The sequence below is a fragment of the Sipha flava genome, unplaced genomic scaffold (genome assembly GCF_003268045.1).
Source record: "Sipha flava isolate LNK unplaced genomic scaffold, YSA_version1 165_pilon_pilon, whole genome shotgun sequence".
In the NCBI taxonomy this organism is placed as follows: domain Eukaryota; kingdom Metazoa; phylum Arthropoda; class Insecta; order Hemiptera; family Aphididae; genus Sipha; species Sipha flava.
This window is the reverse complement of record NW_020271833.1, coordinates 233,521-256,506: the sequence shown is the minus strand read 5'-3', so window position 1 is coordinate 256,506 and position 22,986 is coordinate 233,521. Positions and strand designations below refer to the sequence as shown.

Below are 22,986 nucleotides of genomic sequence, written 5' to 3'. Positions count from 1 at the left end.
ATTTTCATGCATATTAAATATTGACTATGAAAACATGATATTTTTTTGTCATGTTATATTTTGATTTATTATAATTATTTAAATAAATGTTTTTATACGATACAGTTCAAAATTGAAAATGGCAACGTTGCAGAGTTTTTTATGCTCAATCGTGTTGGTTTTCTTTTGTATTTCAATTTCCTTTGATACGCCGACAATTTATGCTCAATCGTGTCGCAAAAAAGGTGTTTTATGCTCAATCGTGTCGCAGCCGAAAATTTGAACTGTCAGACTTTTCTCGATAAAATGAATAAAAATATGTTATAATAAAAAATAAATTGAATATTGTTGTGACAATATTAGTATTTCTTTATATTTAGTCAAAGACACAACAAGGCATGACGAGTATGGCTATATTATGTATTTATCTACTGCAATATAACACAAATTATTATTATAATCGTTATTTTTACAGCGAGTAACACCTTTTAGGAATTGAACGCTCACAATTTTCTTACCTGACAACGCTGGTTAATTCAACTATAAATAAATAAAATCTATGTTAAAAAAAATTAAATACTCACTTATTGATCATTGCTATATCTCAAAAATGACAAAATGTATGAACTTCAAATTTGACATGTTAGTCTCTCCAATACTTTAGACATGCAATAAAAAAGGATTTTAAAAAGCATTGGCACCGAAAAATACAGTTCCATTATGCAAAATTGGATTTATTCAGCGTACAACCAAAACTAACATACCGATGCATTTGAAATTTCATTTTATTTCTTTTATAACAAACAGTTACACTAAATTAGGCTTAAAATAGTGTAAGGTAATAATCCATTAAAAACATTGTCCCAGCTAATACTTCCTTACAAAACCGTGTAATTCAGTGTTATGGACATACAGCACGCAACATCAGCTAGAACTATATAGCTATATAGTTACTATCAGGAACAGGTAAATCGAAAAATCAGTTTATTCTATTACCAGGTAATTTGAAAACATAAAATGTTATTTACTAGAAGTACTATAAGATAAATATTTCAAAAAAGATCATATTACATGCACTAATGACACACTCCAAGGTTCTATTCAGTTATAACGTAGGCGAGGACGTGTCGGGGGATGCTAATAGTAAAATTAAACATAACAAAAACATTCTTCTTAAGATGTCGTTAAGTATTACGAAATTCATTAAATACTAAAAACTGACTTTACAAGTAAATAATTACTAAATATTATACTTCTACAAAAGTTTTTATTTCTTTTTTTTGAGTGAACAAATGTGCAAATATTGTTTAAAAAGACCCTTTGACATTTATGTTGATATACAAATTCCAAGAAACATATTTATAAACTATTAAATACAATTTATGTTTGCTTATTCCAAACCATCGTTCACCACTTTCATTGAATCGTTAACTAATTTTACACAAACTTTAAACGTTGATTTCATTTTTATTCTTCGATGTTCAACAATATCGATGAATTTATTTATTTTTTAAATCTCTTAAAAAGTTCTATTGCTCGACAATATATCTATAGTAAATATAGCTCCAGTGTTAGCGTTTTACTGAGATGACGTAACGTGACGTGAATTAATAATGAAGTGTCGTCAAATAAACCGTATGAAACTTCGTGACCACTAAGCGCGTTCGTTTAGGAAACATAAAGGAAATATTCTACTCCATTGCGATAAAGTATTCAACATTTTTCAACTTGATAAATAAATATTTCAACGTGTCAATCATTTTATTGTGCATCAGTGAAAGTCCTAACATAACCGTCACCTCATTAGTAAACTTAACAACAATAATTATTCAAATATTACGTCGCATTTTAATACTTATTTAAAAATATACTCATGAACACATCAAACAAAAAAACGCTTAGAGATTTATAAATATACAGATATCTAATTTATCGATAAAAAAAAACAAGTAGTATCTAGATCACGCGCGACCACGTTGCGTAAAAATATATAAAACGTCACCGAACCGTTACAACTTTAAACAACTGGTATTCGCCGAGTTACATCTCATAAACAATTCATTTTTCTCAGTGCGAAAATTTATCGATTCCAGTCGATCGGCCTCGTCACCCGGATCAATATCTTATAGTTCTACAGATAGAATGCCCGTCGTTCAAATACGCACGATCTCGGCGGCGTTGTAAGAGTCTTATTATGCGTTTCACTCTTGATTCACAATATCGGTCATGAATAAATAAACGCTGAAATTCTACTACCACTCGCGCGCTACCGTTAAAAGTTGTCGAAACACGTACGGGCTTTTTATTACTGTTTTTCCCCTCTTTTTTTTTTTTTTACATTAACGAAAAATAAATAGCGAGCAAGAGAGTAAACGTCGAGATATTTTGACGATATAATGACCATTATTTGTGCGCAGATAGTAGTAGGTACACTGGTTCGCGATGAATTAATATTCATATACACGGTTTGGACTCATGACTTAAAACGTGTTGCCGGTCAGAATAAATAAATAATACTCGAACACTTTAACCCACAAATTGCGCGCGAAACGATCGTAATGTGAAAAGTATTGCAACCGTGATGACGTGACGCGTTTTCCAGTGTGATTAGTACGAATGTTGCATTTTTCTCAGCCGATGGTTTGTTATTTCTCGTTTTATCATTGAGTCGTAATATTACGGTATTTGTGGTTATTTGCGTGAGCTACAGTGTTTGATTGTTTCTTTTTTTTTTTTCAAAATCTTTTGACGTGCGTGAGCGATATACAGGTGATAAATACTATATGTACAGATAGTAAGAGTACGTTGTTAGAAAAAGAAACATAAACAATTATTAGCGACTGACTTTAAGAATAATATAAATTAATTAATATTTTAATAATATAATAGCCTATTTAGGGACCAGAAGGTTTTTGCTGGTTTAGATCCTCTCCAAACACTAACTCAAAATATAAATAATATGTTAGTCATGGGCATGATCGGATTTGTATATTGATGATTAATTTTTTTTTTTTTTTTTTGGGTCATTTAAATTCCTGATTTATAGTCAACGACCAAAAAAAAATTCATCAACGCCAAAATTAACTAGTGAGTTGTGATGTCAAAAAAACATCGTTTGTAACCTAAAAAGGTCAAATATTTAACTCCCAGAAAAAAAGGTGAAAAATACATTGTTGTGTATGTAATAAGTTTACGGGATTTTGAAGTTTATTATTAGATAAAATTACACTACGCATAAGGATTACGAGTGCTGGAAAGAGAGTTGAACAATATATTGCATACGGTTGTTAATTGAACTAAAATATAATACTAATACGGATTATTTTTGTTGTATAGGTTCTGCGGTCATCTTGGTTGTTTTAAAAAATATGTATAAATTTTATAAATAAAAATAATAAAAATATATAAATTATAAATAAAGATCATAAACAATGGAATTTGATATTAATTCATCAATAATTTGTTGTTGTTGCTCTATTTATTTTTGTCGGGATCGAAGTATTAACATGAACGTGAACTTTTACAGCGAAAGTTTAAAAATATGTATTAACTACTACGTGCACTAAAAAAAAAAAAAAAAAATGTGGACGAAACATTCTGTAACTCGATGTTGAAAATAAAAACGCTAAAAACATTTTAAGACAAATCTTATTTGAGAATATAATCAATTTTTTACAAATTTATGTTACTATTTGACTATTACTATAATAATAAATATAATAATAATATTGATAGTACATTTTAGCTCAATTTATTTTTTATGTTCTATATGCGCTAGCATCACCACGTAAAAAGTTGGTATAAAGAATCCTATTTTTCACGATCGCAAGCAGGGCCATATTTATCGCGAAAGTGGTGACATGCAATGTGTGCTCGTACTCTCAGACGATTCGTATAAAACTTGATGTTCATGTGACGTATATGGATTTATTGCCAAATGTTATCATTATAAACCATATACAATCAATACATTTTAAGCTATTTTAATAACGGACTTAGCTTTGGACCTAATAAATCGTCCAGAAACACATGGAATAACAGTTATTCGTTTTGCATCAATACAAACCTTTAAAAAACGTTAGATTTTGCTTTTTATTTATTTTTTGCTATCAAGTGGACATTTTTCAATAGCCACATCATATAGGAAATCTGAAAACTTACGTCAAAATCTATGTAATAATCTCGTGCCGCGGTACAGTGACAACATGCATTGTTCGCCGGTTCGAGACCAATCGAACACAAGTGATCAATATCGCGGGTTCTTGAAGCGTACCGTTCCGGCGGGCCTTGGAGGCGCACGGAAGCCGTACGATTCCTAGTTTTGTTGCGCGCACACTAACGTCGTCTGTCCAGCGTGTACCTATATAGTGCGAAACTTAAATAACAGTGGCGTCAGAATAATAGCAACTGTACTCGGGCCGTCCGCGCGTGATGCTGAATGTAGGCCAAACGATACCCGGTTAGATAAATAGAAAAGACTGACGACGGATAGGTGCGATTGACTTTTTCCTATACTCGAAATGTAAACACGTCGCAACAAGTTCGTTCTGATATCAAAGCATTCCATCAATGCCTACTGTTAGGGTAGGGGTGGAACGAGTACTTGCTGTCGAGAAAAAAAACATGATTATCACATTTTACAACATTGTCTGTGTAATACCGTTAGGAAGTAACCGTACAGTAGACACACTGCATGGGTGTACATGCAGGTGGGTACGTGGGTTCGGGATTAGGAAATATTTTCCCTCGCTACGTATCAAGAATAAAGGCGAAGACTCACTGTTATCCACGTCACGTGAGCTCACATATTATTTTCCTAATTCGTGTCACGTCACATTACGTGAGCATGAATGTGAATGGTCACATTGATATCACTCGTTAATGTTGGATGTTCTTGTGATATTCGTTTCATACGGAGTGCGCTTGTGCGTAGAGGATGACTTCGAACCAATAATGGACTAGTTTCATTATTTTATTTTTCTACCGTATTTAATAAAAACCAAGTTGGTTTAACATGAGCATCAATTTTCACCGAGTAAAAATTCCGAATCGCAATAAAATATGATATCACGTAACGTCAAACGACAGAAAAATATAAACGTGATATTACGTACGTGGAGGTCAATTGATTTCTAACGTATTAAAAACGGTACGCATTAACCGCGTGACGTAATAGTGACCGCGCTTCAAATAGTCCAAGATTAGCACGATCCCGCGACACGACGGTATGTTATACAATAATCTATATCATAGGTTCTTAACCGGGGTCCATGTACCCTTTGGGGGTCCGTAGATGGTTACTCGGGAGTCCACAGAATGGCTGGGATGTTTGATTCTATCCGCTACTACCTATCTCTGTGAGCCTAGATTTTCTACAATGAGCACAATAAAAACTAAAGCAAGGAATCGATTGGATATTAAGTACAATATGCGCTGTCCAGTACTGTCCAAATTTTAAGGCAATATTGCAATCAAAATAACAGTAAATGTCACATTAAAAGTTATTTTTAAATAAAAGAAAAGTGATTATCAACAATAATTTAATATCTTATGATAATCTTAGATTTATCATTAAAAAATAACTAAAATAAAAATTATATTTTATTTTCTAAATGGGAAAAGTGGTCCGTGATTATATTTTATACATTAAAGAAGTTAATGACCCAGAAAAGGTTAATAATCTATGATCAATAATCTATATCGTTATCTATACGCTTTTTTATTTTGCGTGTCCGCAGTTGTTCATGATCGACAATTGCGCCGACGACTGGCGGATCGCGATGACGTGGCAGCGGATCGCCACCATCACGATGGAGCTGGTGATATGCGCGATCCACCCAATCCCGGGCGAGTATTACTTCGAGTGGAAAACGAAGCTGGCCAACAAACACGGGAAACTGGAGACGCGGTGGGTGCCGTACGACGTACCGCTGTCGCTGCCAATGTTCTTCCGGCTGTACCTCATCTGCAGGGTTATGCTGTTGCACAGCAAGCTGTTCACGGACGCGTCGTCCCGCAGCATCGGCGCCCTGAACCGGATCAACTTCAACACGAGGTTCGTGCTGAAAACGCTCATGACCATATGCCCGGGCACGGTGCTGCTCGTGTTTATGGTGTCCCTGTGGATAATCGCCAGCTGGACGCTCAGGCAGTGCGAGAGGTAAACGATGAACGAACACACGCCGCACACACACGTATTTGTTTTTATATATTTATTTCATTCGATTTAATCCAAAAAAATATAAACAACGGACGATTAAATAAAGTAAAATATAATTATATACATACATTTTTGCATAGAGAGATAACTTGAGGGAAAGAGAAAAATTAGCGAAACAAAATACTAATACTAATTTCATTGTCCGAAAGATAACGTTGTATTATGTCTCGTCCACTTGGTGACATCAACAATCGTTTCGATGTGTTTTCGCTCTATTATGTTCGTAAATCAATATTTTATTATAATAATGCGCAATATGGATTGAAGCTTTTACGAAACAATGTATTTTACTCGAATTTCAGCGTACAGTCGTTATATTCCTATACTCGTTTTTTAGCGATTGTTCGCCAAACGTACATAGCATTCGTTGGGTTTGAAAACTTTTAACTTGATATTTTTTATTGCCAAAACGTGCAATCAATATTAAATTGGCCTTGGTGTTTTTTTTATTCTGTCCCGTCTATTTTAGACCAATAAGTTTTCATATTCACGTCGGAACGAAAACATTTCCCCGTGTCCGAAAGGAGTTTATCAGACTATCCTCGGTATCGTCTCTAAACATAATATTCTTCATTGTACAGCTGAACTGTTTTTATTTTACTATTCTTAAAATGCATTCAATAATTTTACTCGAAAATGTACACAGACAACACTGTGCACTTATAGATAGGAGTCGTTTCACTTCGTTTTCACGGTTTTGGCTGCCAGCACAAAAGCGATATTAGATAATTCACCAAGTGAATGTGACATACTCAACGCCGTTAAATAACGATTATTATTATTATTATTATTATTATTATTATTCATGGCTTATTTGTAATTTTTTTTTTCCTTTTTCATTTGTTCCGTTTATTTTTTAACGGTTCTCAGTGACTCGCGTTCGCTAAGAAATTCTTTATTACAGTATCAATATATTATACGTTATTACAACTACGACCAATAACGTATAACACTATATCGACATTATACTGTAGCATATACTGATTTGATATTTTAGTACTTATATGACCCCATTCGTAAAATAATAATATTCTGTAACATGTTTTGTGACAGTTCAAAGTAATATTGGACAAGTTATGTTCTCTGATTGGTTTTCCGTCATGCAGGTTATAAATGTGTAAGTACATTTGTGTATTTGAACGTATGAAACGAATGGAATGAATGAATGTATGAGTAGAGATGTGTGGGCCTATACGATAAAAAGGTCTAACAACAGATACATTAAAAATGATTCAAACTGAATGCAATAACTGAATAAGACTGTTGTTGTACGTAATCATTATGTGTTATCAAGCGGAATCTTCCACACCGAGTTTTCGATTTTCGAACCTTCTAAATAGACAGTGCAATATTTACGGTATACTAACCACTGTCTTCATCGGCCTTCTTCATTCATACTACTCTTTTAATTTGGTTTACAGAGTGCCATAAGACTATCTAATATAAACAGTATATTAAGTTTCAACACAACTCAGTAAAAAATAAAATTTAAAGGATATCCGCTATTAATATTTTTACAGCAACACTCAATTATCCCTCTTCGACCAGACACTATTGTATATGCATAATTTTAATTCAACGATTACTTTAACTTTCTAAAATGATCATAAAAATGACGACAAGAAATTTAAATGATCAATATTACCTAAAATTAAAACTATAATGGAAAGTTTTGTTCAAAAATCTACAAAAATATAGCCACGCACGTTTTATTTTGGTTGACATATTATTCTTCGGCATATCCATCGAATTACAACAAAAATACGAACCATTTTCATTTTATTTTACTATATATACTTTTCTTATCTATCGGTTAAAAGTGGATTTTTTTTATAAAAATATAAATTTATATTCTTTTGACAACTATATTGTTTGATAGAATACTTGAGCTATATTTAAAAAAAAACAATTTATGTGAAAAATGTAAATTAAATTTGCACTTTTTACCGAATTGTTTAAATTTTGAATAAAATTAAGTTCGATTAATAAGTCTGCGAGAAAAAATTATATAAACAATATTGAACACAGACAAAAAACTGCCAGTGAAGAAACATCTTATCCGATAGTTAAAACATGTAAAATAAATTATATTATATTTAGTTTCACCTTTGAATCATATAAAAAATTTATTTGATTGAACAAAAATATAATCATTCCGATTCCTAGAATTGACGTTTATAGTACATACCATACAAATTTGGTGGTAAAAAAAAAATTAGTAAAACAACACAAATTAGACGTAACACTGTATTTCATCTGTACATTCAATAACACTATATTACAAGTAATGTTGTATGGTCCTCATATAAATACACGATGTATTTACAAATGTATTCATAATTTTCAAACATAATTTTAACACTCTTTGTAGAACCGTTTCATTCGGAAAATATTCTCATACACTATATGCGATACAATTTTACTTCATTTACCACATTGTATGTATAATGCATAAAAAAATCCACCTGTCACGTGGTATACAATACAGTCTATATATCAAATTATTTCGATACAAAATCCAAGTAGACAGCTCCTCCCGTCGGACATTCAAGCAAAACTTTACACATATCTCAACTCTATTTGTCGAATTCTCTGGAAGGAGCAAAATTTCCCACTGGGAATTCTTAGTACAAAGACAAGTTATGTACTATGTTCCATTAATCATTATTTTACTCTCTTGAAACTCACAAAACAAAAACACTACTCGGATAGTGTCTTAATTTTATTCAGAAAAAACAAGTAGTCTTATTTCACCTTGTAGAGTGCAACCGAATATCATTCCGGCGAAGAAGTAAAATTTCAAAGATTTCAATGATTGCTTCTTGTTAGATATTATAGAATATGAAGAAAAAAAATTATAATTTTTACATAATTTAATTTAATCAATACTGTTTTCGTTGTTGATTATAAACCGTATTATTTTCCATTCAAAAAACGTCGATTTATTATATCATGTTTTGTGTGCACGATTTCTGTTTATCATAATTGTATGTATACGTGAATAGATGCTTCTTTTTTTATTTTATTATCTTTAATTTTTTTTTTCTTTTGTGTTATTTTCAACACAGTTTTTGAACAGCTGAATTGAATTAAGTTTAACAATTGTAAGCTTGTCTTTACATGATATTTTGTATGAATTTAAAAGTTACTTCGGTAACAAAATGTGTCAGTAATGACATAAAGCAGTTGATGTAAAGCTGAATGTTTTTATGACTTTGAACTGTTACAAAACCTCCATCAAATAATGATGACAGAAAATTATTTCTCAGAATAAATATCAAAAAATTTATAAAAGAGTTTAAAAATATGTTAGTTTTCTTCGAATAAGATGTGCAAAAATAGACAGTAACACAATTTCAGAACATCAACAAACAATATGTGTTGTAGTTTTGAATATTTAAGTTTGAATACTTATTATATTTTCAATGGTTACCATCCTATACTAATAACATACCAGCCCTACCATAATCAACAATATCTCCCTCTTAAAATATTTCTACCACCCATTATTATAGAAAAGTTAATATCTAGGTTATGTTTAACACAAATCAAGCAAAATAATGACTTTCTTTTAGTATATTTCATTCTTAGTTAATTTCTTTGTGTCTCGTTGACCAAACAAATGTTTATGTATAAATTTAAGTCTATATTAAAATACAACAATCATTACACTGGTTGAAAATACTGCAACTGACATGTTTTGATAATAACGAATGTATTGAGTATGAGATGTTTCAAATAAATATACCGACTTTTAAATTCTAAAAAAGTCAAGATACCACCACGTGCTCAAAGTATATTATATGAAATGTTCATAATCACTACTTGCTCGAAATAATAGCTGATATATATGTATATAAATATTATTCATGAACCTTAATGTTGCCAAGTAATTATTCACTCACCACGAGGATATACATGACTACAAAACAAAAGAGAGGCGTTTTTCGTTTGTTATGCTTTGAATGTTCTTTCAGTTAACCGAGTTTATCTGAGACCCTAAATGTATAAATGTAATATTACTGAAAACACTAATCGTGTAGTCATACAACTCATAACCAAGAGTACACAAAGACGAATCCAAGAAATTATACGATGAAAAAGGGAGTTACTCAATTTGGAGAAATACCAATACAGTCAATAGCTTTCTTTTAAATAACATTATTACATATGTTTGAATTTAAATATTTTTTTAATTCTGATTTCTAAGATTCATTTGTAAATATTTGAATTTATTACGTTACTGTAAATTATTATCAAATCATTTAACTAATGCAGTTTCAAAAAAGGAAAGTACATAACGAATATACGTCAGAGTATTTACATAGACTTGTAGTTTAATATTACCAAAAAGAAAAATAGTAATAATTATTATTATTTTTATCCTTTTATCATACCACTTAAAATGTATATAGTACAATGATGTACCATGAGTTATTTCTTATCAACTATTATAGTAGTTAAGGTTTTTTTTAAAAAATATACTAAAAATAAACAATGAAGATTAATTGATTTTTTTTCTAATACTAAGTGGGCAATATATTTGATCTCAAAAATGTTCCCGAAATTTTACATTAAAGAAAAATTTTTCCCATCAAGATATTAATTAAGTATTCTTTGAGAAAAATTATGTATATTTTAGCTCACTAATCTCATAATGTTCTCTTCCTTATAATTTTTAGAGTTATAATGAGTTATAATTAAATATTAATTTTTAAATCCTAAGGTTTGAATATTTAGTACTAATTTGAATAAAAAGCTATTTTTTTTTTTTTTTTACTTTCAAGCTTAATTATGTATAATCACTATTTATAAAAACAATATATATATATATATATATTTAAAATCATTTAGAGATTTTCAAAAATCCATATGAATTATTATAATTAAAAATATATTCTTGATTGTATAAAATCCTTGAAATATATTTTTATTTGGTTATCAAATTATACCATAACTCAACTTATGTAATTAAAAATAAAATATATTGCAATTTTATTTTACACTTCCATATAGTTCCATATATGTAGTTCCAAAGAGTTTAATTATAAATTAAAAAATAAAATACTTTTCTGAAATAAAATTTGAAAACTAAAAAAATACCCAACCAAATGAAATTCTTAGAGTAAGTTCTATGAAGATATTTAATTATATTACTTTGTGATAAACTATTACATTTTTTAATAAAGTCTATTTTTAATTTACATACTCGTATTTTAAAACTATGGAGTTATGTTACTACGAAATAATTTTACTCCGTTTGTTTCCTCTTGAAAATATTAGTGAACCGCTGATGTTATTTTACAATATTTTCATACGATATTTTAATCTGAAATAAATCTTAGGATTTATATACTACTTGATGAGTGATACTAGAGAATTTATCGTCCAGTATTTAGCAGCTAACGTCTTAATTTTTATCAGTTAAACAGTTTCATCAATCTTACAGTCTCTCTCTCGGAATGACATTTTTAACGATCGTGGAACAATCATACTTAAGTTTTTGTTTTTTGAACCCCGTGATTATATACACTTTAGAATCAAGTGATTTTGACGCGTCATTTCAGATCTTGAGTGTACTAGAAAACAGTCCACATGAAAAACGAGGCGGAGTTTTTCTTCTGGAAGATTTTTTTTTTTTTTTTAATTATATTTTGCTTTGCTGGTTCTTTATAAACTACAAAAAGGGAGTAGAATATTGCTACATTAGCACACCCCTTTTCATCTTAATTATCAATTTCTTTCCAGTTGTTTGCGCCTTTTTTTTTGTCTGTTAAATGAATATTCGGTTATTTCCTTCTGTTCGATTTTATACCCCCATCCATAGCTGTTACAAATTACTCCGGGGAGCAATTATTTTTCCACAAACAAATGCACTCAGCACGTACCCACAAAATAAATAACAATGCCAAAAATATACTGACTGATCCAGATGATGGAAATGGGTGGGATCTCATAAAACAGCAATCAAAACGCACTTTCGGAAATGAATAATCAAAATGATTATACTTTCAATGCTAATGTTTATCACTTGTTCTTTCACTCGCCCTCTTTCCTTGTAATACAACTCAGTGACTACGGCGTTTCACAGCTCCCGGATGAAAATTTATTGTCAAACCCTTGTCGTCAATGATTTTATTTCTATTAAAATACTGCTGAGCTTCAATTGTGTATACTATGCTCGGCAGCAAATTGCAATGGTTTTTCGCGTAGTAAATTTTTCGAAATTAAATCGATCCATCAAATTACCGATCTGACAAAATTCATCGTCTGGAAATTCTGTAGTAGAAATATGGTGAACGCCAATGAAACCAAAGCGTTTTTATCCACTACCCATTTGAAATTAGTGTTTTTTAAATTCCGCAATAAAATCCTAGCATTTCGGCAATGGTTTTAGATTTTCCAGCTTAACAACCAAAATAAATTAAAATAATTTATCACGAAAATTCAATACAATTTATAAATTCACAATGGCATAATAGATAGCTAAACTGTAATTTTGGGCCGTATAATTAACATATCTAATCCAGTGTATATATGTGTGGTATGCGCAGTTGTAATTTAATGGGGGACGTGACTTTATAAAAGGGAGAAAAGTATATACAGTTACTTGTATATCGATAACTATAGTTTAAACATAGAAACCATTTAAAAATGTAATTTGAATAATCTCGTTTTAACATTATAAAGAACCTATTTGATTTGAGTTCATAATTGTGTCATCCAATTAATGCGACAATTCAAAAAATTATTAATTCCAATAGTTTCTAGATTATCAACTAATAAAATATAGATTTTTCTTTACTTTGTATAGGTAAACAATGGCATAATTGTTGCTGTTATACAATACAGGTTAGGTCAGTATGCTACTTTATCCTAAATATATGCATTTATAATACTTTAGAAATTATAATATTTAAAATTAAGAAACTTGTAAGGACTCAAAAATGTGTGTTTTAATTATTTTAAAATCACAAGAAAAACCAGTTGTATGAAAATGTTATACGATTCGATAATCATACGAGATTTAACTGTAATCTTATCGGATAGTAAAATTGAAAACGTGGCATCAATGTCAAATCTTAAAAATTGATGAAACTTTCATAATTGACAGTAGAGGCTGGTATGTTATATTATATTTAACCAAATAGTGAACTTACTAACAAAGTATAATCCTTTACTTTCCAGTATATATTTTTCCAATACATCATATGCAAAATTATTCTACATTACTTGTATTACTACACTCTTAAAGCTCAGCAACTGAAATAAATTAATCATACTCAATACGTACAACATCAATTAACAATACCCGGTTTTCTTTTTTCGTCTTTTCACTAGCCGCTAGCGGGAACCTATAATGGGACGTTTGCGGTGTGAAAAATAATGATGTATACACATTAATGACCAAAAAAATGATAATAGTATAAAAAAACCGTACTTAACTATGTTTCTTCCTTGGAATTTCTTGCTCGTTATTAATATCTAAAATGTTTGAAAAGTAGTTTTACTATCTTTTTTTTTAAGTTTTTTTTTTTTTTTTTTTTTTGCTGCGAAATGGTTTGGTATTTTATTTTGTTATTAAAAATTAATTATAATGAAAATATAATCATCAAACGCATTATCGCGTGCGAAAGAAACGATCGATTATTACTGCTACTGTCCTATCAGTGGTTTGGACATTGTATATTGCATGCAGGTTCCACGACGAGGACCACGCCAATTACTTGAACTCAATGTGGCTGATAGCCATCACGTTACTCAGTGTAGGCTACGGAGACATTGTACCAAACACGTACTGCGGACGAGGCATCACGCTCTCCTGTGGTATTATGGTAAGATTTATAATGACGGACGGACACGTGCACATGATCAAACACACAGAAACAGACAACACACGCACCACATACTGACAAAAATACTCACACTTGCACACAAACACATAAATACATCCATACTCATACACACGCATACACTAACAGATATACATGTGTGTGCACACATTAATTTTTAAACATAAACACACATAAATAAACATACAAACTTATATACATATACACACATTTTCACACGTGAATATGCACACGCATATACTCACAGATACTTATTCACAAACATGAAAACATTTCGAAACTCTTCATCAACATAAAAACGAAAATTAAAATGTAATTTACTTTAACAATTAAAAGCGAACTGTTTACTCTGGAGCTTACGAAATCGGATTTGTATTTATACATGTTTAAGCGCTATACGACATAGGGTTTTCTGTATAATTGGTGAATCCGGAAAGTCATTTTACATTTCCCTATCCCTACTTACCGTTACCATATAATTCGATTAAGCTTATATTTCGAATAATAAAGATCATAATCCTGTTTTAATAGGGGGCACACCCACCCGACCCATCCGACACTGCCGTAGCCACCACTGCCGTCGTAAATTAATTATGTCCTGGCACGAGCTTCTGCTAACTTTGTAGACGCGACACAAAGTTTTAGAACTTTATTTGCTTTAAAAAGCTATTTACAGTCAATGGAAACCAATTGAATTGAAAGCTTTCAAACGTTCTACCCTTGTCACAGTTAAATATACATAATTTTTTTTTTTTTTATTAGAAAAATGAGGTTCAGTATAGTGGAGTCTAATTGAATTCCAAACATACGAGTATGATAAACGCTTTATTATAATATAATTATCAATGTATATATGTTTTTCATTCATCCATCCAGAATTAACCATTTATTTAACCAACACTTAATTGTTTTCGATTTGATAACTTCAACATATCAACTTTTTCTTTACATATTATTAGAATTTCTAGTATGGTATCTTTTTATTTTGGAATTATAACCCATTTAAACCATTTAAACAGTAAAAAATTATTCGTGAACATTTTTCGTCCCCTAAGAAATGTCCAACAAACTGTATACATATATCTTTACTCCTGATCCAAAGTCCTACGCTGTTTCTAATAAATTCGTGTTAACTGAATCGCGATGAAATTTAATTTGTAAAACAAGTAAATAAGTCACGTTTCATTTTAATGAAAAATACACGCGCTCTTGAACTCGTCTTGACGCTTCACAACTTTTGTTTAAAATTTCATCGCGATTGGTTAAACGAGTTACAACGTATAAATGTTCCGGATCCCCGGGGCGGAGAAATAATCGAAGCAACGATATCGCTCAATGTATTTTAACCAATATTGTCGTACCATAAACGAATAAAAAATTAACTCTTGTTTAAAATTGTGTTATTGTCTTTTTTTTACGCATCCTAGGCATAATTTCGATACGGAAACTGTACATATCGATGTGTTTTTGGAGTCGATAGGACAAAAATCATAAATCGCGTTCCGATATAAGAGAAAAATTGTTATATTTATAATTTTAATTTAATTTTTTTTACGGGATCTGGGTTGTGATCAATACACTGTGTCTGGGGCTCTGTAGGTTTCATGATGAAGATCACGCTAACCTGCTGAACTCCATGTGGTTCATAGCGATCACGTTCCTGAGCGTGGGCTTCGGAGACATAGTGCCAAACACTTACTGCGGTCGTGGCATTGCGGTCACCACCGGCATAATGGTAAGACCGAATCTAGAACAACCAAACCAATATCCCAGTGGCCTCGACCTTAGTGACCGGGAATCCTATCCAGCCGATAACAACAAAAAATTATAGTGTGCTTGCTTGGAAAATGCATTAAATTAACTGAAAGAGGTAGCGGTTCCCAAATAGATTTGGATTCGACGGAACAATACTTATTTTTAAATATAAAACATTATAAACATAAGACATCGCCAAGGGATTCATGTAACACATAAATATTAAATAAAAAAATCACAATTCAATATGTTAATTTACGTTTAAGCACGTGTTTTATGTACGTACGAGTAGTATATTATATGCGTGTTTAACCCTTATGAAATTGTTTTTCTATGTTTATATACTTTGCCAAATACAGTGATTTTATATGAATCCCTTTGGAACTATAACAATAATGATATTAATTACATGTAAAAGCGTTTCAAAGCAATTATTTTATGGAACGCTTATATGATGCAAATTCCAAGTGTCTTATACTTGAACATTCCGAACATCATGCAATGCGCGTAGAAGCGCTTTAATAAAATACATCAAGCCCCTTGTACAGTAGTTTCAATAGCGCTTTAGATACACTATCATAGATATTTCGTGTAATAAATTGATGTATAGCATTGTTGATAACATTGTGAAATCACAAGTGATATTGTATAAAGTGTTGTAACTTTTTTTATTATTATTATTACTTAGTAATTACTAATTAGACACTTCTAAAAGTATAGACGCACACTGTCTTAGATGTAGGTAACACACAGTAATATTACGACAGCAATAATAATTTATTATTACACCGACAAGCCGCTAACACGGCGTTCTAAGTAGGCAATCGTGGTGTCTCAGTGTACTGCATAAACATACATTAGTCTAACCCATTTTCGACTCGACAGTACAGTATTTATTACGTCATAGTAAGTTAAAATGTAGCTCTATAATATTTATAATGTATTATTATAATATTATAATTATTGAGTAAGAATAATAAACAGGAGAGTATGAAAATTTTTTAATATTTTTATGTAAACACTGAACATATCTAATTGCCATGCAATGTCAACTGTATCACGCTTTGTCTAACACTATTTTGCCTCATTCACGTTTCAAGAAAATAAAATATGAGCTTTGAATAAAAGTAAAAAAACAATTTTAATTTAATTTAAAAAAAATCCGCTGGAATCATATTAATATGTAAATAATTTTTCAATTTTTCACTAACTCGGGATGCACGTTGTAATATTGTTTTATTTTTAAGTAAAACTATACAGGAACTTCTTTGTTTAATACTGCATGAACATAATAACATATGATTACGTGGCCATTGAACGCTTGCTGATTGTATAGTTGACAATTAAAACTAAAAATAAGCACTCGTTTGTATTCAACATGGACATTGTTTAGACGTCGATAGTGTACGTCCACACAAACCACTAAATTTATTATAATCAAATGGAGTGCACAGTAGCATACAGACTCCAAATACACATTGATATTATTAATACTATTATGAAACATGCATTAATTCTCCGCGCCCTTGATTCTATTGCCAGTTGCTCACGTTAATAATTTGAACTAAAAACATGGACGAATGAAAAAACGAAAAAATACATTTTTTTTATTTAAACGTCAATCGAACAGCAGTGGGACTATAATTATTGTGACATTGGACATCGGAATATATCAATGAAAATTTCTGAAACCGATCTGTTACCTCAATTGCCAATCAGAGATAAACAAAAGAGTTAAACACTACGCTTTTAATACATTTAACCATTTAATTAAATTATAAGATCCGCATTTATTACTAGTACATAAAGCATTTTAAATTGCATGAATAGAGCTATTTATAATATATTACTGTTATAATTATTGTTACTATTAATATTATTACTATTATAACTGTTATTATTATTAATATTATTATTATTATCATTATTATTATTTTTATTATTTTTTCTATTGTACTCAACAGAGAATAAAAAATGCACACAAAGATTGTACCCACGTACGGTTTTTGTTGTTCTAAAACTATCATTAATCATTTATTAAACAAACTTTCACAAAAACTTATTTATTACTTTGCATGAACAAATTTATGTTGGCTTTAATCATCAAACACAATAAATAAACAACTACTAACTATAATGTAGAGTTACATTTGTGTCCCTTAATATTTTTTTCCTCCAGATATAATTTTCTCGACTATTACAATTTTTTTTTAATTGTGACCGAAATGCAATTTTCAGGGTGCTGGATGCACAGCTCTTCTTGTGGCCGTCGTATCACGTAAAATGGAGCTGTCTAGGGCAGAAAAACACGTTCATAATTTCATGATGGACACTCAACTTACAAAACGAGTAGAATATTACAATTTTATATTACGTGTAGTTGTTTTATATTTCATATAAATATTTTTTCTTTAAGCTGAAAAACGCTGCGGCTAATGTTCTTAGAGAGACGTGGCTGATATACAAACACACCAGACTGGTGAAAAGGGTAAACGCAGGCAGGGTTAGAACACACCAACGAAAGTTTCTATTGGCTATATATGCGTAAGTTAACAGATTGCAATATTGTCCAACACATACAATATCATATTATACAGTCGAAATAAATTTTAACTTAAAAAAAACTAACACAAATTAAAATGAATATTCTACATGATACGGGATATTTTTTTAAATATTTTATTATTTAACATCCAATTGTTATAAACACGAAAGTACTCAAATGGTATTTATTTTTTGTTTTTCTTGTTTTGCTTGTTTTCACCACTTCACAAAAGATGACTAGAAAATAAAAAGTTCTGACGCACTAGTGATGATTAAATACTAGTAAGTCTCTTGATAATAAAACCTCATGATATACGGAACTCCTTTTCAATTAAACTTTTAAATTACCTATACTACGTTGAATTCAAAAGGATTTGAACGACTTTGATTTTATCAATAATCTCAACAATCGCATAAACTTCTCTTTTAAGTGGAACATTAAAAAAAATAATATTCTTCAACCGTATTCACTATTCACTTATTTAATATACATACATTATTATGATTTTAATTTAAAATAAATATAATGTATTCACATAGGTTGAGAAAAGTGAAAATGGACCAAAGAAAATTAATGGATAACGCAAATACAATAACAGACATGGCCAAAGTGAGTAATAGAAAATATGGTATTTTTTTCTAATGATAAATATGGAGGATAATGATTGATATATTTTTAGACGCAGAACACTGTTTATGAAATAGTATCAGACATGAGTAACCGATACGATGCGTTTGAAGAACGTTTGGTGAACCTTGAAGATAAGCTGGTAGCCTTGCAGGAACAGGTAAATATTTTTTCACATTATTCTTATGATCACGATAGTTGATTGGTTTGTTTACATTCATTATTTTTTATATGAATACTATCAATTCACAATTTCACTTTAACATTTACTATCAAATTAACTGAAGCATAATTATGATTATTTAGTAAAATATTTTACCTTTTAAATGTAGGCTTCATTGCTTCTTTAATAAACTCTAGATCACTGATTAATTTTTTAAGCTGAATTTTAATTAAATTTTTTGTTTCAATTTGTAATGATTATATATAAAAACTGATGACCAAAATAAAATCATTATTTTAATTTCTCTACGATAAAAGTTAACATTATTAATTACTCTTATATTTAATTTCAGTTCAATAAACTTGTTAATTAAAATCAAACGATTATCAAATTCGTGTATAATTGTGTATTGTTAAAAAATATAACCAACCTGAATTTCATAGTAATTATAATTTAATTTAATACTATGATTTATAGTATAAAGATTTTATAATTGAAATGATAAGACATGTTTTAAGAGTTAATAAACAACTATAATTTGATATTATGAACATTATTTAAATTAGTTCAGAATGTCATTATAGGTACTTAATATTATCGTGGCGTTCGCATTCATCTTCAAATAATGCACCGTTAGTATTGTTTAATGAGAAATTATTGTAGTATGCCATAGTATATCTATTTTTGTATAAGCCTTTAAACTACCGAGTATTTAGGTCAAAATTAACATTTTTTTTTTATAAAGCTTACGAAAATTAAATAGTTATTTAAAAAAAAAAGTTTGTAAATGACTTCCGATTGGACAGACTCTTTTAGATAAATCTTTAAAAAAAAAACCTAAATACGTGCCAAATTTAAGAAAAAAGTTTCCACGTTATTACACGTTTTCAAGTGATTGAACCCTAAATCTAAATTTAAAACTACCCGTAGCGAGAAGGAGTTGGAAATAGAAATATGGAAATCGCTAAAATATTTTTCGCATTATTTGTATTTTTTTTATATATATACACATTTACAATGTTTATGTATTTGTGAACATACGTACATTTATTTATATATATATATATATATATATATATATAATATCCGAACAAATAGCACACTTATTACGGACGCGCACAAAATATCGTCGTAAACAATATGCCAGTGCAACGGACATCAAAAACTGATTTAATTCGAATGTTTGTGCACAGTATTATTTTCATAACGGATTTTACATTTATCGAATATATCGCGTATGTACGCTCTGTTCCGGATACGATAAGCATTTGATTTAAATTCGATTTGTCGCGTGAATTGTCGTGTAATCGAAATGATAATATCGAAACGCATGTCGCGTACACCCATGCGTGATGTATAAAGTGTATACATATCTTGCATCTACGTATATTTTATACATATATATACATACACTGCGAACAAGAAGGAAACAATATCGACGAATTATAATGTCCGTTGGGGTGTGGGAATGTTGCGAGAAGGGGTGGACATCATGTGAACATAAACATTGTCATCTAGGCAACGCGGTTATGACAGACGACCGTTCTGTCAATATGCGTGTACGTGGCGTATACATGTGCCCGTGTAATGGTTATATGTTTATGTGTTCTACATGAGGTACGTAAAACGAATTTATTTTAGGAAAAAAATCTAAAAAAAAGTAGAATCTATTTCAATAAAAAATAATTTTAACTCTTCAAACTTAGAGTATTTTCTTTACATTTGATCCATACTATTTATAGGCAGGTACAAAAATATACGACATTATCTAAACTCCATTTACTGCTCCCTGGATACTTGATCCATATGTTGTGAAACGATTAAAGGACTACAATGAAGGATTTTCATGTCAAGTTTTCAAGAAAACGAATGACGAACCATCTTTTTTTCGTGCGACATTTTTAGACATTTAAAAATGTAGAATATGATACTCCGTAGTATCACCAAAATGCATTAGTCTTAATATCACCAGACCATCGCTTTATCGGTAATCTACCTGCTTGTGTTAAGAATTTAGATCGAGTCACTTTTTATCACGATTGCGGATACTGCAGACAATGCGGTCGCTTATTGATTTTGCAACGCATTTCATCCACTATTTTTGATAACGTGACCTAACTAAATTTCAGTATTTTAAAATAAGTTAGAATATATCAAATATATTATAACTATAACCGTCAAACAACGATTCAAGTTTCGCAATTTTATTTTTAATTTTTAAAAAAGCACAACCATTTAAGTCCGCAACCATCGAAATAGCAGCTAAGACTAATATTCAAAAATTTTCCGTGCGGACGTATTGAACGAGGCAATTGCATTTAGTCCTAATTTTTTTTTTATACCGAACAACTGCCGTTATAATTAATGCTAACTGGTTCACGATCCGGGGTTAAGCGTTTGTCTCCGACCGCATCTAATAACTAACATTTTCGTGCACATACAAATGTTAATGTAACAATGGTTGTACCATCGCAGTCCTATCGTTCAACAGTCACCGCAAAGCTACACCCAAAAGGTCATGGGCGACAGACGCTCAACATTATCTGTACAAGTTGGTAGCATTGTCATGAATCAAATGCCGTTTGACTGTGAAACTGTGACTGCTACGTCGTATTATTACTGTCGTAAAACTCTACCCGAGACTTTTAAGACGACATATCACCAGGCCCGACTTGTTATTGATTACACTACGAGTGGACCGCACAGAATAATATGGCGTTATACAATACTAAAATATCGCAGACTCTATATTTTAACGAACCCCGACACCAAGTGTGTAGTGCGAAACTGAAAGTGTGCACTACGGATTCGAGAAGTGTGTACCTTCTAAATATTGATGGACTATGAACAACTATGAAGGTGTTTTTCAGGAAGCCAGTTCAAGCAAGACAATTGACGAGGACTTAAATATATCAATTCAATTTTAAATGATATACTCCACATTGAAATAAATAATTTGTAAATAGTTTTCAGATTTATATCAGTCAAAAGTATATTTTCAGTTTAAAAAATAATAACATATTGATAGTTACCTGATTACAATGTGCAATTCGATTAATAAAAAAGAACTATTGCTGAAAATTATTACTGACATAGTACTACAAATTATAATCATATGGAAGGGGGTAGATAAGGGTTCTTCTGTATCATATCATTATAAGTGGGTGAAAATGCGTGGTACGGATTACGGGTAGTACACGATTGTGTACGTTTGTCCTTTTTAGCAACACGATTGCGTATGAAATTGTATGCAACATTGTAAATTTACTAATTTCACCGTAATACTCGTATATCTAATAAATATAGAATACATGTACTAACATTTCTATAATAGTTCATAAAAGAAAATTAATAATAAAATAATAAATAAAATGAGGATAACTAAATAAAAGAAAAGTAATTAATAAATAAATAAAATCGACAGTTTTTATTTTATTGAAATTATTGTTAATAAATTATTTTAAAACGCTTAAATTTAGATTCCCTGACATCTATAACCTACTACTTTTACTGAAACTCGGAAAATACCGTATAATATAACGGAAATAACGAAATTTCGTTATATCTGATATATTTGATATCATTAACAATAAACATAGGTGATAAAAGCGATAAAACATAAAGTATTTACTACCTTAACTTTTTCAAGTTAATATCACTTCGTTTCACTCGTATAGGCATGTGGTATACACCAATACCGGTATGACAATTGGCATCAACGTTTAAAACTTAGTACGCAATCGTGTAATTAAAAATCAGGTAAAATCGTACGAAATCGTGCAGCTTAAAAAAGTATCGCCGATAACGAACGTACGCAATCGTATTTTATCCGAATTTTCATGAA

At 30.4% G+C, this 22,986-nt stretch overlaps 1 protein-coding gene across 4 annotated transcripts in view; it reads left to right on the top strand.

The window, feature by feature from the left end:
- LOC112679619 (small conductance calcium-activated potassium channel protein) overlaps positions 1–22,986 on the top strand; it is a 367,436-nt gene that overhangs the window by 328,027 nt on the left and 16,423 nt on the right. For 2 of the 4 annotated variants that reach the window (XM_025549502.1, XM_025549499.1), the window contains 6 exons: positions 5,718–6,139; positions 13,899–14,034; positions 18,046–18,156; positions 18,224–18,351; positions 18,892–18,961; positions 19,032–19,139. In XM_025549502.1, coding sequence (XP_025405287.1) covers positions 5,718–6,139; positions 13,899–14,034; positions 18,046–18,156; positions 18,224–18,351; positions 18,892–18,961; positions 19,032–19,139 — 975 coding nt within the window. Of the gene's footprint in view, positions 1–5,717; positions 6,140–13,898; positions 14,035–15,651; positions 15,788–18,045; positions 18,157–18,223; positions 18,352–18,891; positions 18,962–19,031; positions 19,140–22,986 lie in introns of all 4 variants that reach the window. The other 2 variants (XM_025549500.1, XM_025549501.1) reach the window with 2 other exon arrangements.